The sequence below is a fragment of the Oncorhynchus mykiss genome, chromosome 9, assembly GCF_013265735.2.
Source record: "Oncorhynchus mykiss isolate Arlee chromosome 9, USDA_OmykA_1.1, whole genome shotgun sequence".
In the NCBI taxonomy this organism is placed as follows: Eukaryota; Metazoa; Chordata; class Actinopteri; order Salmoniformes; family Salmonidae; genus Oncorhynchus; species Oncorhynchus mykiss.
Window position 1 is genome coordinate 45,856,285 of NC_048573.1, and position 22,007 is coordinate 45,878,291.

A 22,007-nucleotide genomic window follows, 5' to 3' on the forward strand; every position below is an offset into this window, starting at 1 on the left:
TCATTACTTGCGATTGCTCTTAGTGTCTGCAGGAGTCTGTTTGCTTTGGCTTTCATTGCAGACCACTCATAAAATATTTAAGTTCAGAGGCTACCCACTGGGCACAGACTAGTTCAATCAACGTTGTTTCCACGTCATTTCAACAAAATTACAGTGAACCAACGTGGAATAGATGTTGAATTGACCTCTGTGCCCAGTGTGTAGCTATTCAGAGCTAAACATAGAGGCCACAACTGTAATATTGTGTTAATGTAATTTATACCATTATATTCTATGCTATATTGTATTACTTTCTGTGTACGAGCGTTGGCCTCTGCCAACAAACAGGTGTAGACACAAAATCCCATGACAACCCGTGAAGTGCTTATTTTGATATCGAATGAGATCCTTATTTTTCTTTGAATATAATATAAGATAGCAATATTTCCCTAATAAAATGATCAATAGATGTGTTACTGTCTTCACTCTATATTGGGATGTGTGTTTGGGCCGTTGCCCTGTTGTCTACCACAGGGCTAGGCAACCTTGGTTCTGGATCTCTCGGTGCGTTTGCTTACACACTTTTCACTGTTTAGCCCCCCGTCAGCCCGCTTACTCACCCTGCAGTGCCTCCTTGGCACGGTCTAGCTCCTGCTCCTTCTGGGCCAGCTGCACGCGGAGCTCGGTGGCTGAGAGCACGTCGGCGGAGCAGCCGCCGTGGCCCTCCTCCAGGTCCTTACTCAACATGTCCTTCATCTGCCTCAGCAGGTGCACCTCCTCCTGGAGCTGGGCCACCTCCTCCCGCAACAAAACTATGGAAGGAGACAAGGAGAAAGAGAGAGGTTAGGGCTCTATTTGTTATGAAAGGGCGATACTCTAAACTGTACTGTTAAGTAGGGAGGGAGGTACAGATATAGTTAGTCCTGCATTGGTTATGGAAATTATGGTAGGCCCACTCTAAACGGTACTGTAAAACAGATAGGAAGGAAGGAGAGAGCAGGGAAAGGAGCTAGCGAAAAAGATAGAGAGGTTAGGTCTCTTGATGGTACTCTAAACTGTACTGTAACACAGAAGGGAGGGAGGGAAAGAGAGACTGGGAGTTTAATATCACAGTTCCCTGCTCTTGTATAGCAACACATGGTAGGACGGAGAGATGGAGGTAGAAAGGGGGACGGAATGAGAGAGAGTTTATGTTTGTTGTAAATATTACTGCAAACTGCTGCCCTTTTAGCTGTTGAACAACACAGAGAAATTCAAATCATGCCAATGAAGGGCATAGCAAGAAAGGCCTCCACTGAAATCATCACAGAAATCAACAGGACAAAGATGGTAATGTGAAAAAAAAGCATACAGAAGAACAAAGGTTCAACTGTCATTATGTACAGTATTTAGATAGATGCTTCTACATTCAAACAAACTGAGAACAAGACAGTTCTTCAGAAGGTGTGCTAAGATTAAACTCTGCAGCTAAAACATTGAATGATTTTCATACAAAGAAAAAAGTCCTACTTGGATTAACTGAGACTAATTTATAAAAGGAATGAGTTGAGTCATCCGGCTCAGGAGAAGCTGGAGAAAACAGCTCATCCCCATCTCAACTGCCAAATATCAAAATCAGACTATTCTCATGTCCCAGCGCCAATATCCCAGTAGGACACAGAAACGACACAATAATGAATGGGGAAATTGAGCAGAGAAACATAGGTCCAGTTACATACGCCATTTTCAGTGGAGTGCCAAGGTTAAGATGTGGCTCGACTAAAAATGATTGTGTGGCTCATTGCAGAGAGCTTACAATAGGATAATAATATTCAGATGTTGGGCAATCTCCAAGAACATAACCTTATGCCTTACTTGATGAAGAAACACAAATGTCTGGATGCACATCCTCTGTAATAATCATTTGGCATTATTCCCTTTAGAAAATCCATTCCATCTACAGTTTACAAAGGGTTGCTCTATGAGTTCCACAAAAATTCAACATAATACGCTCAGAATTCACACGGGGATGATGTCCATAACTAATGTCCTTATTAACTTCCACAGTGGCCAATCAAATCAAGACACTTTGGTTGTGTTTGTTGGCTTGATTGTTCCCACCCCCCATCATTCAAATGGCACTACGGTCATGTGATCTCTTTCCCGTGGTGGGTGGCGACCTTTCCCTGGAGCGTCCATCTCAACCCTGCTCATTAGTGCCCAGTGGGCACGTCGCCCGCAGCTCTCCCAGCAATCCCCTCTCAGCAACTTGCTTCTCAGCTAACTGGGCTGACTGGAGACCGCTCTAGTATGTTTCCTGTTTCAACTGGGTCATGTTCATTAAGCACCAAACAGAGGAAAACCGACAAACACAGTGGGACTACCTGTATTTGTCTAATAAGAAACGCTCCTTTTTAATTTTCAGTTGCAAAATGTTTCTGTTGCGTTCCCTAATGAACATGACACTGCATTTGCAAATATACCATAGCATTGGCTTTACCACCTCTCACAGAATGCAGCTTGCTACTCATCACTTTGGAAGAGTGTCTTCTCAGAATCTACAACAAAGCTTTCAGAGAATGTCAATGCTTTTGTGATACCTGCATCATGCTGTTATTCAGAACTTTCTGTACTTTCTATTTGTGTTCACCGACTGAAATGAACCTGTAAGAGGCTCCAGATAAGGGTGCCTGCTAAATAACTAAAATGTAATGTGAAAGGGTTATTAGGGGAGTGGTTGAATAAAACCACCGGCGTAGCAGTGCGTGTCATTATGCTGAGGTGTAGTTAATGGAGCCGATAATAGACGTACATTTTGCGAAGCATCCCAAGCAGTAATACCTCATTGGGAGAGTGAGACCACAGGCCATTTTGGAAACACAAATTCACACAACATTTAGTAATGTTTGAGAATTGAATTACTTATAGCTTCTATTGATCCATGCTTGGGCAGCACATTAAGGAGTCATAAGGACGTTGCTGAGCACATAATATTGGGTTTTATCTCGTCAACACACCGCACAAATCATACAAAACAATTACAGGGCTGACTGAGGCAACGCTCACTTGGGTCGTATCCAATCGAAACTGATAAGCGCACGTTCCCAGTGGAAGGCAAAGAAGTGTTCCTGAACCGTTCACTGTAAGAGTAGTGGGTTTGAAGTTTATTATTTCACAGAGAAATGAACATAAAGGTATACTACTGTATCTGTAATAACCTGGTGAACCAGATAAATACACTTTGATTAGATGTTACGTCTCACACCGCAAAACTCTGGGTATCAGGTTGATTGAATAGCATCTTTAGCCTTATGAAAACATACTATTGCATCAAAGTTGTATGTTAACTTCGTCAGAGGGGATGAGAGAACTAAGTTCACACACCCCATTGAAAGAGACCTCCGGCAAGTACCCAAGCCATTTCTGATGTGTCTGTCTGTGAATGCGTTACATTGTAGTTAGCGAGAGTCGCAGCCTCTCTGCAGGCGAGCGAAGCACTGAAACATTCCAGAATGAGAGGTGGTGGTGGCAGGGGAGGAAGATGGCAGCCTATTTGTCAGCGTTTATGCTTCCTTTGAGCTAGGGATGAGGCGAACAAGCACCACAGCTCTGCATGACAAATGACACCCAGAGTGAGTCTCCCGATAAGTGCAATCTCTCCTGCTCTCCTTCCTTTCCTCCTCAGGACTATCTGGTTATTCACTATCATTGAGGCTGCCTGTGTAGTGTGTACTAAGGGGCTGGGCGTGCGCTGTGTAGCTACTGCTCTTTTGATTGAAGCATAGTGGCACCCTCATGGCTATGGCCTTCACTGAGATGATAGTAAAATATGAACGCATACTCTATATTGTGGATGGATATGAGAATGGATGTGAGCTTATGAGACAAATACAGAGTCACACCTGTGAGCTCAATAAACAACTCCTAGTGCAGTGCAGTTGAATCACTAAGACAGAAATGGCCTTGTGAGCAAAATAAAAACCTGCATAATAAACAATGTGATCTATAATAACCCATGCAGTCATTCAGTTTGCACAGCTAATTAGTATTCAATCACTCTGGCAGCCACACACGGTTGTGGCACAAAAGAACAGGGGTGCCATTGTGTCACTGACTCGCTTTTGATGCCTCGAGTGAAGAGACGTGTTTGCGCTTCTCCCCACTCAACATTGAAAAGCAAATCATCCACACAATCCCTTCGAACAGGCTTTCTCACTGATCGAGACCACTATTAGCATCATCAAAAACTCTTTCAAATTCACAGGACGAATAGTAGCCTAGCTAGCTTAGCCCCTTTAGTGTCAATTCTTCACATGGACGTCAATAATGTACAACAATGCAAGGTTTTTGACTGTCAGACCTGTGAGCACAGAATGTGAGAGGTGTGTGATAAACGGTGGATGAAGTTGGTACGATACTGAAGATAAAGCAGTAGCAGTGTTCGTTTGCTGTGGAGCAGCACTGTTAGCGACGGTGGGCTACATGTAAACGAATGAGAGGTATCCGTCAGGGCTGTACATTCTCTCCTCAGGGTTTTGAGGAGTAATGAATCTTCCACTAGCCGAGCCTTCACCGCCACCTGTTCCCCACTGGCTAATACATCCAACTAATTTGTGCTAGCTAGCACACCTGCCAAGTGGCAGCTAGCAGCTATCTCACATGCCAAACAGGGGCTTGCTTAGCATAGTCACAAACCTTGAGGTAGCACCTGACTCCAGACAGTTTGAAATGAACTGCTGAAGTGGACCTAGTACACTTGCCAAATGGAACGAACTCAACTGCCTCACTTCGACTAGTACACCTGACGGTCAAACCATGACTTAACTACACATTTGCGCTTTCAAAATGATCAGTTGGCATATCATACTTGAGCTAGCACATTCATCAACTTGTGGCCAGCACCCAACCATGACTCCAAGATTGATTTAAACGTGCTCTTATACAGTCAGTATATAAGCTACTAGGTCTACAACCAAAACAGTGCTATATGATATTTTGTGTCATTCAATGCCCACAGCACATTCACGGTAAGTTTAAAGTGCATTATACAAATTCAAATCATTTGGGTGTAAATGTTTTTCTTTGACCAACATCTTATATCATTCTGAGGTTTCAAAGGGACACAATTGAGGCTAATGACCAATGAAATTTGTCTGCTTGCTTGAAACTGTGAAATATGTGCATGCATTAACACCCCTCCATCCCTCCAGCCACTCCTCTCCAATTCACCAAGCAAATCTGCTTCTACTTATCATGATTCCTAGAAACAGTAAATAAGATATGTCCATGTAAATGACTGTTTAAACGAGTATATTTGCATAATGGCAGCCATCCTTCAGTTGCTATGCAATGGGATCAGTACATTATGGGACTGGTGTTGCTATCCCCAGTGTCTCTGATGCACTGATGGAGAGATAAACATGACTCTCGCACTATATCAGACAGTAGTAACAAGTACGTGTCAGTTATAAGATGGAGGATAGTCAGAGCTGACAAGACACCAGCTATAAAACCAAAACATCAGCACCTCTGTGGGAATTCTGAATCAGCTAGCCCTTTCCTGGTATGGAAAAACATGGATATAGTGATATAAGAAGATAATGCAAATATCACTTCTACACAACTACACTTCCCTTGCCTGCCTATCCAAACTCCTTGCTCTGGCTAACAAAATGCTACGCCACGACTGCGGACGCTAGTTTATTCTCCGCAAAAGATCTGAGTACCTACCCAACGTTTTCCAGAACGTAAACACATTCGAACCGTTCTGATTAGTCCCAGAAACAGATGGGTTGGGCCAGAGCCAGAACATGCCACTGGACCACTGGACCATGCTGTCCCACTTTCATTATTGGCTAAAGCAGGTAAAGCAGCGTTTAAAAACGTACTGCTACTCTGATTGGTTAGAGATGATCCAATCACTGACTAATTTGTTTTGTACAACCCCCTCATTTTGACATCACCACAAACAACTTCAACAATGGCAGTCTCAGACTGAAGTATGTAGCGAACATAAAGCAGCGGAAGAATTCAGTTTGAGTCGTCAGGAAAACACTGTTCACTACACTTCTACACAACTACACATCTTCACATACCAGTAAACTTATGTCAATGCCACATTGTCTCTATCAAGGCTCTAGATCATTGTGTGGCTAAACAAACATTAATTCTATGAAAATGTAAGCATCACTCTTCAAATCTTCCTGCACACCTTTAAGTCTCCATCGTTGGTTAACAGCAAACAATTGGGAGAGAGAGTGAACAGTTTGCCTTTATACTGCCTTAAAATAACCTTAAATCATTACAATGAGTATCTCATTCCGCTGCACCTCAGACTGTTGTGCACTCCTTTCTCTGGGTTTTCTGTGATTAGCTTTCTCTCCCTTTACCTCTCTCTCCTCTTCCTTTCTCTTCCAATAGAAACAGTGGAGATTCTCGAACCTTACCCGTGTGTCTGAACGGTCTGGCAATCTGTCAGAAGGCTGAAAAGATTTGGCATGGACCCCCTATCCTGTTGCCTAGTTACTTTACCCCTACAGTAACTCCACACCCTTTAGTTTTTCCACATATTGTTGTGTTACAAAATGCGATTTAAATAGATTCAATTTTAACTTTTAGTCAACGATCTACACAAAATACTCTGTAATGTCAAAGTGGAATAAAAATCTCACATTTGTAAAAAAAATATTATATGAAAAAGAAAACACTAATATATATTGATTAGACAAGTATTCAACCCTGTGCGTCAATACATGTTAGAATCACTTTTGGCAGTGATTACACCTGTGTCTTTCTGGGTAAGTCTAAGAACTTTGCACACTTGGATTGTACAATATGTGCACATTATTATTTATTTTTAATTATTCAAGCTCTGCCAAGTTGGTTGTTGATCATTGCTAGACAGTCATTCAAGCTGATTTAAGTCAAAATTGTAACTAGGCCACTCAGGAACATTCAATGTTGTCTTGGTAAGCAATTCCAGTGTATATTTGGCCTTGTGTTTAGGTTGTTGTTCTGCTGAAAGGTAAATTGGTCTCCCAATGTCTATTGTAAAGCAGACAACCAGGTTTTCCTCTAGGATTTTGCCTGTGCGTAGCTCTATTCTGTTTCTTTTTATCATAAAACTCCCTTGCCGATGGCAAGCATACCCATAACATGATGCAGCTAACACCATGCTTGAAAATATGAAGGGTGGTACTCACAGATGTGTTGGATTTGCCATTTTTTGCAGTTTTACTTTAGCGCCTTATTACATGTTTTGGAGGATATCTTTTTGTACAAGCTTCCTTCATTTCACTCTGTTTAGGTTAGTATTGTGGAGTAACTACAATGTTGTTGATCCATCCTCCGTTTTCTTCTATCACAGCCATTCAACTCAGTAACCGTTTAAAATAGTCACTTTATGATGAAATCCCTGAGCGGTTTTCCTTCCTCTCTGGAAACTGATTTAGGAAGGATGCCTGTACCTTTGCAGTGACTGTATTTGAATGAATGTATTTGAATGTATCCAAAGTGTAATTAATAACTTCACCATGCTCAAAGGGATATTCAATGTCCGTTTTTTGTATTTATTTTTTTACCCATCTACCAATAGGTGCCCTTTTTTGTGAGGCAATGGAAAACCTCCCTAGTCTTTGTGGTTGAATCTGTGTTTGAAATTCACTGCTTGACTGAGGAACCTTAGAGATAAATGCATGTGTGGGGCACAGAGATGAGGGACTGTAGTCATACAAATTTGTGTTAAACACTATTATTTCACACAGAGTCCATGCAACTTATTATATGACTTATGCAAATTTGTACTCCTGGACTTATTTAGGCTTGCTGTAATAAATGGGTTGCGTACATAGTTACTCAAGACATTTTTTTGCCTTTTAATTAATTTGTCAAAAAATTGAAAAACATAATTGGACTTTTATATTATTGGGTATTGTTTGTAAGTCAGTGACAAAAAGGTCAGGCTTTAACACAACAAAATGTGGAAAAAAGGGTGTGAATACTTTCTCAAGGCACTGTATCTACCTAAATGACCTCATAAAACTGCTCATCAACATGGTACCGGTACCCTGTGTAAATAGCCAAGTTATTGTTACTCATTGTGCATTTATTCCTCGTGTTATAGTTGTTTTGTATAATTTTTTGATTTTTTCTCTCTGCATTGTTGGGAAGGGCCTGTAAGTAAGCATTTCACTGTTAGTCTACACCTGTTGTTTACGAAGCATGTGACAAATAACATCTTACTTGATTTTATTTGTCAATGTCTGGCGGCCACGAGGCTGCTGAAATTGGACTTGGCTGGAATGGAAACTAAGGTCTAAATTGATAGGGAATGACAGCAACTGTCTAGAGGGGGGTGCATTTTTTGATTGTTTTTCCCTCTTCAGACTGAGTGAAAGAGGGAGATGGGGAGGGGGGTTCAATTGGGGAGACATGTCCCTGTAGAGTTCTCGTTCTGCTGACTCATTGAGTGGGGAACGGGATGCTAAGGTGTAGCAGAGTGGAAATTCCATCCCAATCTGGGTGCAACCTTACAACCCCTTTGCACACCAACACAACGCCACTCAAGAAGCATCGTCAATACCTCTGAGACCAGAAAAGCCTTTTGTGGCTCTGGCGCAATGGTACTTATAGGTCTCAACGTCACTGCACAATAGCTATCAGACACCTAGTTAACTTTGAATGGGGTATGGTAGTCGTTGCCAGGAACTGCAACAGCTTCCTGTGTGTTTGGGAGTGTAACTCAATATTAGGAAGGTGTTCTTAATGTTTGGTACACGCAGTGTAGGTCCTTGAAAGCTTTTCAGAATAGCTCAGTCTTTAGCTGTGCCTTAAATGAGGCCAGCCTCTGTACTCAACTTGAGTGGGTTGAGTCACTGATGTGATATTCCTGTCATCTCTCTTGGGCTAGTACGGTGGAGGAGATCTTCGTGGGCTATACTCAGCCTTGTCTCAGGGTAGTAAGTTGGTGGTCTGTTGATATCCCTCTAGTGGTGTGGGGGTTGTGCTTTGGCAAAGTGGGTGAGATTATATCCTGCCTGGTTGGCCTTGTCCGGGGGTATCGTCGGACAATTGGTGTCCTGTGTGGCCACAGTGTCCCCCGACCCCCGGCAGCATCTATGCTGCAATAGTCTATGTGGGCTAGGGCCAGTCTGTCCTACCTGGTGAAATTCACCTGTCTTAACTGGTGTCCTGTGTGAACTTAAGTATGCTTCCGCTTATTCTCCCATCTCTCTCTCCCCCCCGTTTCAACTGTTCTGCCTGGTGCTATGGAACCTGTTCACCGGACCTACTGTTTCCCTCCCTCCCTCTGAATGCTCAGCTATGAAAAGCCAACTGACATTTACTCCTGAGGTGCTGACCCGCTGCACCCTCTATAACATGGGTGGGCAACTCCAGTCCTCGAGGGCCTGATTGGTGTCACACTTTTTGCCCCATTTCTAACACACACAGCTGATTAATCAAATTGCATTCTAAGCTGAAGATCATGATTAAGTGATTATTGGAGTCAGGTGTGTTAGCTGGGGCTGGTGCAAAACTGTGACACCAATCAGGCCCTCGAGGACTGGAATTGCCCATCCCTGCTCTACAACCACTGTGATTATTATTTGACCCCCGCTGGTCACCTATGAATGTTTGAACATCATGAAGAACGATCTGGGCTTAATGACCATGTACTCTGATAATCTCAACCTGGCACAGCTAGAAGAGGACTGGCCACCCCTTCAAAGCCTGGTTCCTCTAGGTTTCTTCCTAGGTTCCTGCCTTCGTAGGGAGTTTTTCCTAGCCACCGTTGCTAGCCAGCCTTGTTTGATGTTTGGGGTTTTAGGCTGGTTTTCTGTATAAGCACTTTGTGACATCTGCTGATGTAAAAAGGACTTTATAAATACATTTGATTTGATTTGCAGCCCTGACAGCGATTGGAAGTGTGTTCCCCAGCCGAGGAGCCGCACAACTGAAAGCCCTGTCACCCAGGGCTGCTGAAAGGAGATGGACTTGGAGGAGCGAAGGTTGCGTGTGGGGCAGCAGGGTAGAATGAGGTCAGACAGATACGTGTGTTCTGAGTTCTGGATAGCTTGGTAGGTGGGAACCAGGATTTTAAAGTCAATGCATGAGAATATGGTGAGCCAGTGAAAGTTGAACAGCACTGGAGTGATGTGCTCGGGGTGTGAGGTGTGAGTGAGGACACGTGCAGCACAGTTCTGGGGATATTGTAGCCTTCTTAGGTACTTGGCAGATGCACCAACAAACAGGGCATCACAATAGTCCAGAAGGGATGAGATAAAGGAGTGGATGAGTCCCTCAGTTGCAGGCTGTGGCAACATCTGTCATAAAAATCAATGGAACATTGCCAGGTTATTGATTTTTTACTTTGGTCACACTTTGAAGCGGGCTTCAAATGAGAGTGACTGTCAAATATCAAATCAAACTTTATTTGTCACGTGCCAAACACAACAGTGAAATGCTTATTTACAAGCCCTTAAACAGCAATGCAGTTCAATAAGAGTTATATATATATATATATATATATATATATATATATATATATATATATATATATATATATATATATATATATATAATATATTTACCAAATAAACTAAAGAAAAAATAATAAAAACTAACAAAATAAATTAATGAGGCTATATACAGGGTCTACCGAGTCAATGTGTGGGGGTACAGGTTAATCGAGGTAATTTGTACATGTAGGTACGGGTAAAGTGACTATGCATAGATAATGAACAAGGCAGTTAACCCACTGTTCCTACGCCGTCATTGAAAATAAGAATTTGTTCCTGACTTGCCTAGTTAAATAAAAGGTAAAATAAAATAAAATAAACAGCGAGTAGCAGCAGAGTAAAAACAAATGTAATTAGTCCGGGTGGCCATTTGATACATTTTTCAATAGTCTTATGACTTGGGGGTAGAAGCTGTTAAGGAGCCTTTTGGTCCTAGACTTGGCACTCCGGTACCGCTTACCATGCGCTAGCAGAGAGAACAGTCTATGACTCCTCTGACACCGGCTATTATATTAGTCCTGGATGGCAGGAAGCTTGACCCCAGTGATGTACTCTGTTGCGCCTTACTGCCAGCAGTTGCCATACCAGGAGGTGATGCAACCGGTCAGTATGCTCAAGATGGTGCAGCTGTAGAACTTTTTGAGGATCTGTGGACCCATGCCAAACCTTTTCAGTCTCCTGAGGGGGAATACGTTTTGATGTGAGGGGCTTGTGTGGCAGACTTGTTGTTGCCTATCCTTACCACCTGGGGGTGACCCGTCAGGAAGTCCAGGATCCAGTTGCAGAGGGATGTGTTTAGTCCCAGGGTCCTTCGTTTAGTGATGAGCTTTGTGGGTACCATGGTGTTGAACACTGAGCTGTAGTCAATGAACAGCATTCTCACATAGGTGCTCCTTTTGTCCAGGTGGGAAAGGGCAGTGTGGAGTGCGATTGAGATTGCATCATCTGTGGATCTGTTGGGGCGGAATATGAATTGGAATGGGTCTGCACTTTGCGGGATGATGCTGTTGATGTGAACCATGACCAGCCTTTCAATGCAATTCATGGCTAGCAACGTGAGTGCTACGGAGTGCTAATCATTTAGGCAGGTTACCTTAGCTTCCTTGGGCACAGGGACTATGGCGGTCTGCTTGAAACATGTAGGTATTACAGACTCGGTTAGGGAGTGGTAATCCGTCTGGCCCGCGGCTTTGTGAATGTTAACCTGTTTGAAGGTCTTTCTCACATTGGCTACCGAAAGCGTTGTCACACAGTTGTATGGGACAGCTGGTTCTCTCATGCATGCTTCAGTTTTGCTTGCCTCGATGTGAGCATAAAGGCATTTAGCTCGTCTGGTAGACTCGCTACACTGGGCAGCTTGCGGTTGGATTTCCCTTTGAAGTTCGTAATACTTTTCCTCTGGTTGCAGATGTGACATGTTGGTAGAAATGAGGTCAAATGGATTTAAGTTTACCTGCATTAAAGTCCCCGGCCGCTAAGAGCGCCTCTTCTGGATGAGCATTTTCTTGTTTGCTTATGGTCTTATACAGCTCTTTGAGTGAGGTCTTAGTGCCACCATCGGTTTGTGGTGGTAAATAGTTGGCTACTAATAACATAGATGACAACTCTCTTGGTAGATAGTGTGGTCTACAGCTTATCATAAAATACTCCAGCTCAGATGAGCAATACCTCGAGGCTTCTTTAATATTAGACATCCCGCACCAGCTGTTATTGACAAATAGACACACGCCCCCGCCCCTCGTGTTACCAGATGTAGCTTCTCTGTCCTGTTGATGCATGGAAAATCCCGCCAGCTTTATATTATCGACGACTCGGTGAAACATAAGACATTACAGTTTTTAATGTCCCGTTGGCCATTTTGAATTCCAATGATTTAACGTTGGCCAATAGAACAGATGGCATTGGAGGTTTACTCACTTGCCAACAAATTCTCAGATGGGAGCCTGATCTGCTCCCTTTTTTCCCGCTGTATTTTCTTCACACAAATGACGGGATTTGGGCCCGTTACCGAGAAAAGCTTTGCGTCAGGTTGCGAACCCCACTGGAGGGGAGGACCTTGAAACACTCAATATTGAGGCTGTCGCAGCTGATGTTGTTAATAAGGATTGGACCCTTTTATTACATTTTCCCCTAAAATGACATAACTAAATCTAACTGCCTGTAGCTCAGGACCTGAAGCAAGGATCAAATCAAATCAAATGTTATTTGTCACATACACATGGTTTAGCAGATGTTAATGCGAGTGTAGCGAAATGCTTGCGCTTCAAGTTCCGACAATGCAGTAATAACCAACGAGTAATCTAGCTAACAATTCCAAAACTAATACCTTATACACACAAGTGTAAAGGGATAAAGAATATGTACATAAAGATATATGAATAAGTGATGGTACAGAGCGGCATAGGCAAGATGCAGTAGATGGTATCGAGTACAGTATATACATATGAGATGAGTATGTAAACAAAGTGGCATAGTTTAAAGTGGCTAGTGATACATGTATTACATAAAGATGCAGTAGATGATATAGAGTACAGTATACATATGAGATAAATAATGTAGGGTATGTAAACATTATATTAAGTTGCATTGTTTAAAGTGGCTAGTGATATATTTTACATCAATTCCCATTATTAAAGTGGCTGGAGTTGAGTCAGTGTGTTGGCAGCAGCCACTCAATGTTAGTGGTGGCTGTTTAACAGTCTGATGGCCTTGAGATAGAAGCTGTTTTTCAGTCTCTCGGTCCCAGCTTTGATGCACCTGTACTGACCTCGCCTTCTGGATGATAGCGGGGTGAACAGGCAGTGGATCGGGTGGGTGTTGTCCTTGATGATCTTTATGGCCTTCCTGTGACATCGGGTGGTGTAGGTGTCCTGGAGGGCAGGTAGTTTGCCCCTGGTGATGCGTTGTGCAGACCTCACTACCCTCTGGAGAGCCTTATGGTTGTGGGCAGAGCAGTTGCCGTACCAGGCGGTGATACAGCCCGACAGGATGCTCTCGATTGTGCATCTGTAGAAGTTTGAGAGTGCTTTTGGTGACAAGCCGAATTTCTTCAGCCTCCTGAGGTTGAAGAGACGTTGCTGCGCTTTCTTCACGATGCTGTTTGTGTGGGTGGACCAATTCAGTTTGTCTGTGATGTGTATGCCGAGAAACTTAAAACTTACTACCCTCTCCACTACTGTTCCATCGATGTGGATAGGGGGGTGTTCCCTCTGCTGTTTCCTGAAGTCCACAATCATCTCCTTAGTTTTGTTGATGTTGAGTGTGAGGTTATTTTCCTGACACCACACTCCGAGGGCCCTCACCTCCTCCCTGTAGGCCGTCTCGTCGTTGTTGGTAATCAAGCCTACCACTGTTGTGTCGTCCGCAAACTTGATGATTGAGTTGGAGGCGTGCGTGGCCACGCAGTCGTGGGTGAACAGGGAGATCAGGAGAGGGCTCAGAACGCACCCTTGTGGGGCCCCAGTGTTGAGGATCAGCGGGGTGGAGATGTTGTTACCTACCCTCACCACCTGGGGGCGGCCCGTCAGGAAGTCCAGTACCCAGTTGCACAGGGCGGGGTCGAGACCCAGGGTCTCGAGCTTGATGACGAGTTTGGAGGGTACTATGGTGTTAAATGCTGAGCTGTAGTCGATGAACAGCATTCTCACATAGGTATTCCTTTTGTTCAGATGGGTTAGGGCAGTGTGCAGTGTGTTGTTGAGATTGCATCGTCTGTGGACCTATTTGGGCGGTAAGCAAATTGGAGTGGGTCTAGGGTGTCAGGTAGGGTGGAGGTGATATGGTCCTTGACTAGTCTCTCAAAGCACTTCATGATGACGGAAGTGAGTGCTACGGGGCAGTAGTTGGATATGCATATTCTTGATACCATTTGACAGGAAACACTTTGAAGTTTGTGGAAATGTGAAATTAATGTTAGAGAATATTAGATCTGGTAAAAGATAATACAAAGAAAAACTTTTTCTCTCATTATCTTTGAAATGTAAGAGAAAGGCCATAATGTACTATTCCAGGTTAGGCGCAATTTAGATTTTGGCCACTAGATGGCAGCAGTGTATGTGCAAAGGCTTAGCATGATTCAATGAACCATTGCATTTCTGTTAAATGTTGTATCAAGATTGCCCAAATGTGTCTAATTGGTTTATTAATACATTTTCAAGTTCATAACTGTGCACGATCTTCAAACAATAGCATGATATTATTTCACTGTAATAGCTACACTAAATTGGACAACAATTGGATTAACAAGAATGTAAGCTTTCTGGCCATATCAGAAATGTCTATGTCCTGGGAAATTTTCTTGTTACTTACAACCTTATCACATTAGCCTCTGTCCATTAGCAACCGTCCTGCGTTAGGGGGACCGATCCTGTAGAGGTTAATGATGGAGTGATTGCCTATCAGGAAGACCACTGTCTTTTTGTAGTTTATCTGCAGGAAACTCAGCTTCATCCACACTTTGAAGTCCTGCAGGCAACTGACCAGGAGTGCATTGGCAGTGTCAGTGTTTGTGGAGACATACAGCTGAGTGTCGTCAGCATTAAGGTAAAAGCCCAGTCCGTGTTCACTCAAGATGTTTCCCAGTGGTAGCATGTAGATACAAAACAGTAGTGGTCCTAGGTCCGAGCCTTGAGGGACCCCCAGTTGCAGAATTGTTCATGAGTTGAGGGAGCTTGCTCACAGTAGAGAACAGCACCCGGTAGTTACCACTGCCATTGCTGATGAGTTAGGAGTAATAAGATGTCCGAGCTGCATTTAAGGGCTCTTTGTGTTTTTTCTTACGTTTGTCATACATCTGCACATGTAGTGTTAGCTCAGTCTTTTTATAGTGTCGTTCTAGACAACGGCCAGTTGATTTGCGAGAGAGTAGCTCAGCGAGAAGATTGGAGAAAAACACCAGGCAGGTTTTTAAAGGAGCAACCAGTGTGGAGGCCAAGGCAGTGTTGTATTGAGCCACAGAGTCAGTAACAGGCAGGTTGGAGATGGATTCAGTAAGCTTGGTTGTGTTTATAGTTTTGAGACACCTAAATTAATGGGGTGTTTCTAGGGCTGAGTGGGTACAGGAATAACTAGAATGAAGGTGATAAATTTGTGGTTGGACAGCCCTGACTCATTTCCATCCAGTTTGGCCAGATCCACCCCTGTAGTACAGATCAGGTCCAGAGTATGGTCTTTGTTGTGGGAGGAAAAGTCCATATGCTGTTGGAGTCCAAAGTTGGAGTCCAGGACATCAGCCAGGAGAGTAGAGAGTGCAGTCAGGAGAGTCGACATGTATGTTGAAATCACCAAGCACTAGCATAGCAGAGCACAAGGGGCTCAGGTGTATTAGTAGCTCAGATAGTTTAGAAAGAAGGTCAGAGTAGAGCTTAGAAGGCCAATAAATCAGCACAGTTAGTACTGATGCATATGGTTCTAACAACCAGTAGTTCAGTCTGGTCACAAATACTTCCCTTCTCTTATCATGGTGTCCCCTTTGACCAAAGCAAGTCTATATATATTGACAGGCCCGGATTAAGAAATAATAGGCCCCGGGGCTGTGTTGTTTTAACACTACACAAATGACCGAAATGAGTGGCAACTTTAACACTGACAAACTGAGATGAATCTCTTCTTGAATTAGCCCAGGCCAATGAAGCTACCCACAGATTGTACAATATTAGTAGGCAATGTATATACAGGATATACAGTGCATTCAGAAAGTATTCAGACCCATTCACTTTACCACATTGTTACGTTACAATCTTATTCTAAAATTGATTAAATAAAACATAAATCTACACACTATAACCCATAACGACAAAGTAAAAACATAAATAACACATAGGTTTTCAGACCCTTTGCTATGAGACTCGAAATTGAGCTCAGGTGCAAACATTCTGTTTCCATTGATCATCCTTGAGATGTTTCTACAAGTTGATTGGAGTCCACCTGTGGTAAATTCAATTGATTAGACATGATTTGGAAAGGCACACACCTGTCTACATAAGGTCCCACAGATGACATTGCATGTCAAGAGTAAAAACCAAGCCATGAGGTTGAAGGAATTTTCAGTAAAGCTCCGAGACAGGATTGTGTTGAGTCACAGATCTGGGGAAGGGTACCAAAATATTTCTGCAGCATCGAAGGTCCCCAAGAACACAGGGGCCTCAATCATTCTTAAATGGAAGAAGATTGGAACCACCAAGACTATTCCTAGAGCTGGTCGCCCAGCCAAACTGAGAAATCGAGAGAAAAGAGCCTTGGTCAGGGAGGTGACCAAGAACCCGATGGTCACATTGACAGAGCTCCAGAGTTCTTCTGTGGGGATGGGAGAACATTCCAGAAGGACAACCATCTCTGCAGCACTCTACAAATCAAGCCTTTATGGTAGAGTGGCCAGACAGAAGCCACTCCATAGTAAAAGGCACATGACAGCCCGCTTGGAATTTGCCAAAAGGACCAAAGTGGAAATAAGCTTTTCAGCTTTAATGTGTTATCATTGATGATTTTCTTAATTGTATGTGGCGGTGTCACCGGCTCGAGCGCCCTTATGTATTTCAAAAAAATGTCTCAAATTCGATCAATCAATCAACCTAAAGGACTCTCAGACCATGAGAAACTATTTTCTCTGGTCTGATGAATCCAAGATTGAACTCTCAGCCTGCATGCCAAGCTTCACGTCTGAAGGAAACCAGGCACCACTCATCACCTGGCCAATAAGTATGGTTGTGGCAGCATCATGTTGTGGGGAGGTTTTTCAGCAGCAGGGACTGGGAAACTAGTCAGAATCGGAGGAAAGATGAACGGAGAAAAGAACAGAGAGATCTTTGATAAAAACCTGCTCCAGAGCGCTCAGAAAGCAGACTGGGCAAAGGTTCACCTTCCAACAGGTCAATGACCCTAAGCTCACAGCCAAGACAATGCAAGTGTGGCTTCGGATAAGTCTCCAACAAAATGTGGAAAAAGTCAAAGGGTCTGAATACTTTCCGAATGCTCTGTATACAGTACCAGTCAAAAGTTTGGAAACACCTACTCACTCAAGGGTGTTTTTCTATATTTTCACATTGTAGAATAACAGTGAAGACATCAAAACTATGAAATAACACATATGGAATCATGTGTTTAAAAAAAAGTGTTAAATAATAAATATATTTTATATTCTTCAAAGCCTTGATGACAGCTTTGCACACTCTTGACCTTCTTGACCAGCTTCACCTAACATGCTTTTCCAACAGTCTTGGAGATCCCACATTCTGAGCACCAGATGGATGCTTTTTCTTCGCATGCCGGTCCAACCCAACTCATCTCAATTGGGTTGAGGTCAGGTGATTGTAGAGGCCAATTCATATGATGCAGCACTCCATCACTCTCCTCCTTGCTCAAATTGCCCTTACACAGCTTGGAAGTGTGTTGGGTCATTGTCCTGTTGAAAAACAAATGATAGTTCCACTGAGCGCAAAATAGATGGAATGGCGTATCGCTGCAGAATGCTGTGGTAGTCATGCTGGTTAAGTGTGTCTTGAATTCTAAATAAATCACAGACAGTATCACCAGCAAAGCACCCCTGCACCATCACACCTCCTTCTCCATGCTTCACGATGGGAACCACACATGCGGAGGTCATCCCATTCACCTACTCTGCGTCTCACAAAGACACAGTGGTTTTTGGTTCCAACCAAAAATCTAAAATTTGGACTCATCAGAGCAATGGACAGATTTCCACCGGTCTAATGTCCATTGCTCGTGTTTCTTGGCCCGAGCAAGTCTTGTCTTCTTATTGGTGTCCTTTAGTAGTTTCTTTGCAGCAATACGACCATAAACAGACAAGCCTGTCACGGATCCCTCCGGAACTTTCATCACGCACACGTCCCCTATTCCCACTGATTAGTATTTGTATCTATGTGCCCTTTGGTTTCCATGGTCTTGTCGATTATTGTTACTATGTGTGTTGGTGTGTGTGAGTAACTGTGCTGTGTGTTTGGGGTTTCGTTCCCTTGTGGATTGCGCAGATGATTACAGGTCTCATCGCATGCGTTAATAATTGTGTGTGAGTTATTTATTCAAGGCACTCCTCACTCTTTTGTTTTGTGTTTCAACCCTGTGTGCTGTGTACGTGTTTGTTTGGTCTTCGTCCCCGTGCCTTTCCCCGGCACGTCATCATTTGGGAGAAATAAAAACCCTATTACGCATTCCTGTGCCTGTCTCCTGAATCCTTTATACCAGCATGACAAAGCCACCATGACAGCTACAGTGCCAAGAGATCATTCCTTCAAAACAAATGAGTCTTCTAAAGAATGTGACAGTGAATAACAGGAAAAGATGCCGTGTTTATGGAAGGGTTCGCTAACAGGACTCCTAAACATTCCTCCTCTGAGATTGAGAAGGCTATCAAAGCCTTATCCAAGGCGCTCAATACAAGAACCATTGTATGAGAGCCAGGAAGGACAATAGAACTACCCATAAGAGGAAAGTATTGAATCAAAAGGGGAATGAAAGAATAGTCCGGGTCAGGAATGCGGCGAGCGGCAAGTACATTCTTGACAGGAGGTAACAGCCTACTTCCTCCTGTTTGTTTTGGACTTGGCAGCAGTCGAGCTATGGCAATGCAGTGCTTGAATATCAAATTCAAACAGATGGGCTCGGTAAAATCATTAAGAGATAATCTTGCCGAGTAAAGCTTAACCTGTCTCAACCACCACTTTAATTAAGAAGATGTCATATTCCAAATATAGTCTTATGAGTTATAACATTAAATCATTTACTTATTCATGACCATATTATACAAGAAGAAAAAGTTATTTCAAAAGATGAATAAAGCATTTTTGTTTCTAGGAAACCTTTACGACACTTCAAGTGAAGTATTAGCAAATATTTTACCCCCTAGGGCTCTCAGACAACAATAGACTGAGCCATGGCCTCCCTCGTGAACTTCATCTCTGTCTCATCACTGATGATGCCTGAAGACTTGAAGAGACAGTTGCACTGTGCTGTGGGTATGTCAATTAAACTTAGATGGCCATGACAGGCTCTGTCTCCGACCTAATTCCAAACCAATCCCTCGCTCCCTATCCCTAGGCCCCTATTGACTCAAGTAGATCTGAAATGCCTGGCAAGGACTAATACCAGAATTGTTGATACCTATCCAAGAGATATATGAGGAGAAGTGAAGGGTTTAGAGATAGGGCCAAGAGATTGATTTGGAATTGAGCCTCTGTCTGTCTCCATGGTTGTGCCATTGTGTAGCGAACACACCAGAATACTGCACACTCACAACACAGTCACATTTCTCCCATCCCATATGCTGTCTGAGAATGAGTTATACGGTCAGTGAGAGAGAGATTGAAACAAAGTCCTTGTTCAAGCGTGGTGGTTTTTACATATGCAGAAGGCAATGGCTCCTTTTCAAGGTGATACATTCTACCTGCCTTGGTAATAAACCAAAACCGAAGTGTCTGCAATTTCCAAGGTGGGACTGCATAGGGATAACACACACCAAAGCCTGGTTAGCTCTGGCAGTTGTGGGAACGTTAAGCACGCCCTTGCTCCAGTGAATGTGATTCTCGATGTGACTCTCAGAAGAGGTTCATCTTAGAGGTTAAGATGTGAAACAAATGGATGTGTCACTAGCATTTTGAACTGTAAGTAAAAGCCCTGCCCCACATTGCTCATAAAGCCGTATAACTATGGTCATCTCTATAATAAAAAAGTAAACTGACCTATTTAAAGTGGAATTGTGAATGCCATATTTAACCAACTGGGGTGGGAAAGTTATTGAGAGGTGTGTGGTGGTGGGAGGTATTGCTTGACCATGTCCCCACGTGACTTGCACACAAAGACACACACACACGTTGGATAGGGTATTGATCAATGTTGCCCTTTGTAGGTCAGCTGTAAGCATTAGCCCAAGGTTGCCCTTTCAGTCTAGGAGGGATACACGAGGCTAGTCTGTCTACTTCAGTTTAGGTTTATGGAAGAGTCACATACTGCCGCACATACACCGTATTTGATATTTGCTTTATGCTGCTTTACAAGGGGTTACCTGAATGACAACATAACATCATGCTGTATGGGTTGATATAGACAGCAGTCTGTATAATATAAATAACACAGTAATCATGACCTTACTGACCACACACACACACACACACACACACACACACACACACACACACACACACACACACACACACACAACCATATCATTACGGGCCATTGATAGTGAATCCATCAGTGGCTGTGGATCATAGCGCTCACTGGCTGAGCTCTGACTACTGATGAAGGCAGTGTTGCTGCGTCTGGAGAGTCCTCTCTGCGGATTAGCTAGTCAATTCACATAAGCAGAACAATCAGCTGGAGACGCCTGAGGACATTACAGGATCGGGCAGCGTGACGAAAATGAAAAGTGCAGGGGACGCAGCTCCGGGGGCACTCCATTACAGAAATCCAGCAAACATTCCTTATTGATGGAGACAGTGATGAGGGGGGAGTCGGGACTCATTTATAAGAGAGATAGGGTTGCTCACATTAACACTCATTGATGAGCTCGAGTGTGCTTTCTGCAGAGGCTACACCACTACATACAACCTTAACTATATGATGACAGTCAAAACATAGAGATGATGAAGATGCTAATAACATTCACAACCTGAGTATAGAGTTAAACCTGTAAAGCCAATTCATGGTGAGAAATGCCTCTGAAATTTAGCAGGCATGATGATCATGTATGTCAGGGTTAGAACTGCAATACACTCACAGTAGGCAACTACACACAGTTCAGACACACAGCAGGACAGACTAGTGGCCAATGCCCCATCTAGCAAATACTACATCTAGCCCGAGAAATCTGCAGTCTAACATAAAGGAATGTGACATGCCCCACACTGGCAAAAGTATTTCATGCTCCAGGTCCCCAGAGCAATGAGGGTTGCACTTTTGGGAGTGTGTTTGGAGAAGAGCGTGACAGACAGTGACTGAAAAACAGTCCAGTAGGAAAGATTAGCTATTTTCCCCAATCGCATACCTACCAAATCTACTCGCATCACCCTAGAGGCCAAATCTTGTCTGTCGATTCTATCAGCCAGACTGGCCATGGCCAGCACACATCTCAGCGGTGTACGCACGTTCATTTTTTTCTCTCTCAGGGACTAGTTAAAGCTGAGTCATTTATACTCCCAAATAGTGAAGGTTTATTTGTGATAAACTGAGCATGGCTGACTGCGTTGTGAACTATTAAGAGGGGTGCAAGTGTAGCATTACAGAATTTTTATATAGAAATGTATTGTGTAGAACAGATATGATTGTCTTTCAGGTACAATAGGGAATCATGTCAGCACTATTCATTACATTTCTATCTGCAATGTTTAACAAATTTACCCCTGGTCTATAGCGCAACCGGCACCTATTCTCTCTAGTCTCGACCCTCACTCCCTCACTCCCGACTGTAATCCGTCCACACTGTTCACAGTTAGCTCCCATTTGTGTAAAGCGTGACAACACAAACACTCGGATTAAAATCATTCTGAGCCTACAGATGGACTGATACGTTGGAACTACTTT

General features: G+C 43.3%; 1 protein-coding gene across 5 annotated transcripts in view; it reads right to left on the reverse strand.

The window, feature by feature from the left end:
* Positions 1-22,007, reverse strand: part of LOC110532208 (kazrin) — a 224,992-nt gene that overhangs the window by 40,011 nt on the left and 162,974 nt on the right. For all 5 annotated transcript variants that reach the window (XM_036988141.1, XM_036988140.1, XM_021615904.2 and 2 more), the window contains one exon: positions 600-791. In XM_036988141.1, coding sequence (XP_036844036.1) covers positions 600-791 — 192 coding nt within the window. The remainder of the gene's footprint in view (positions 1-599; positions 792-22,007) is intronic.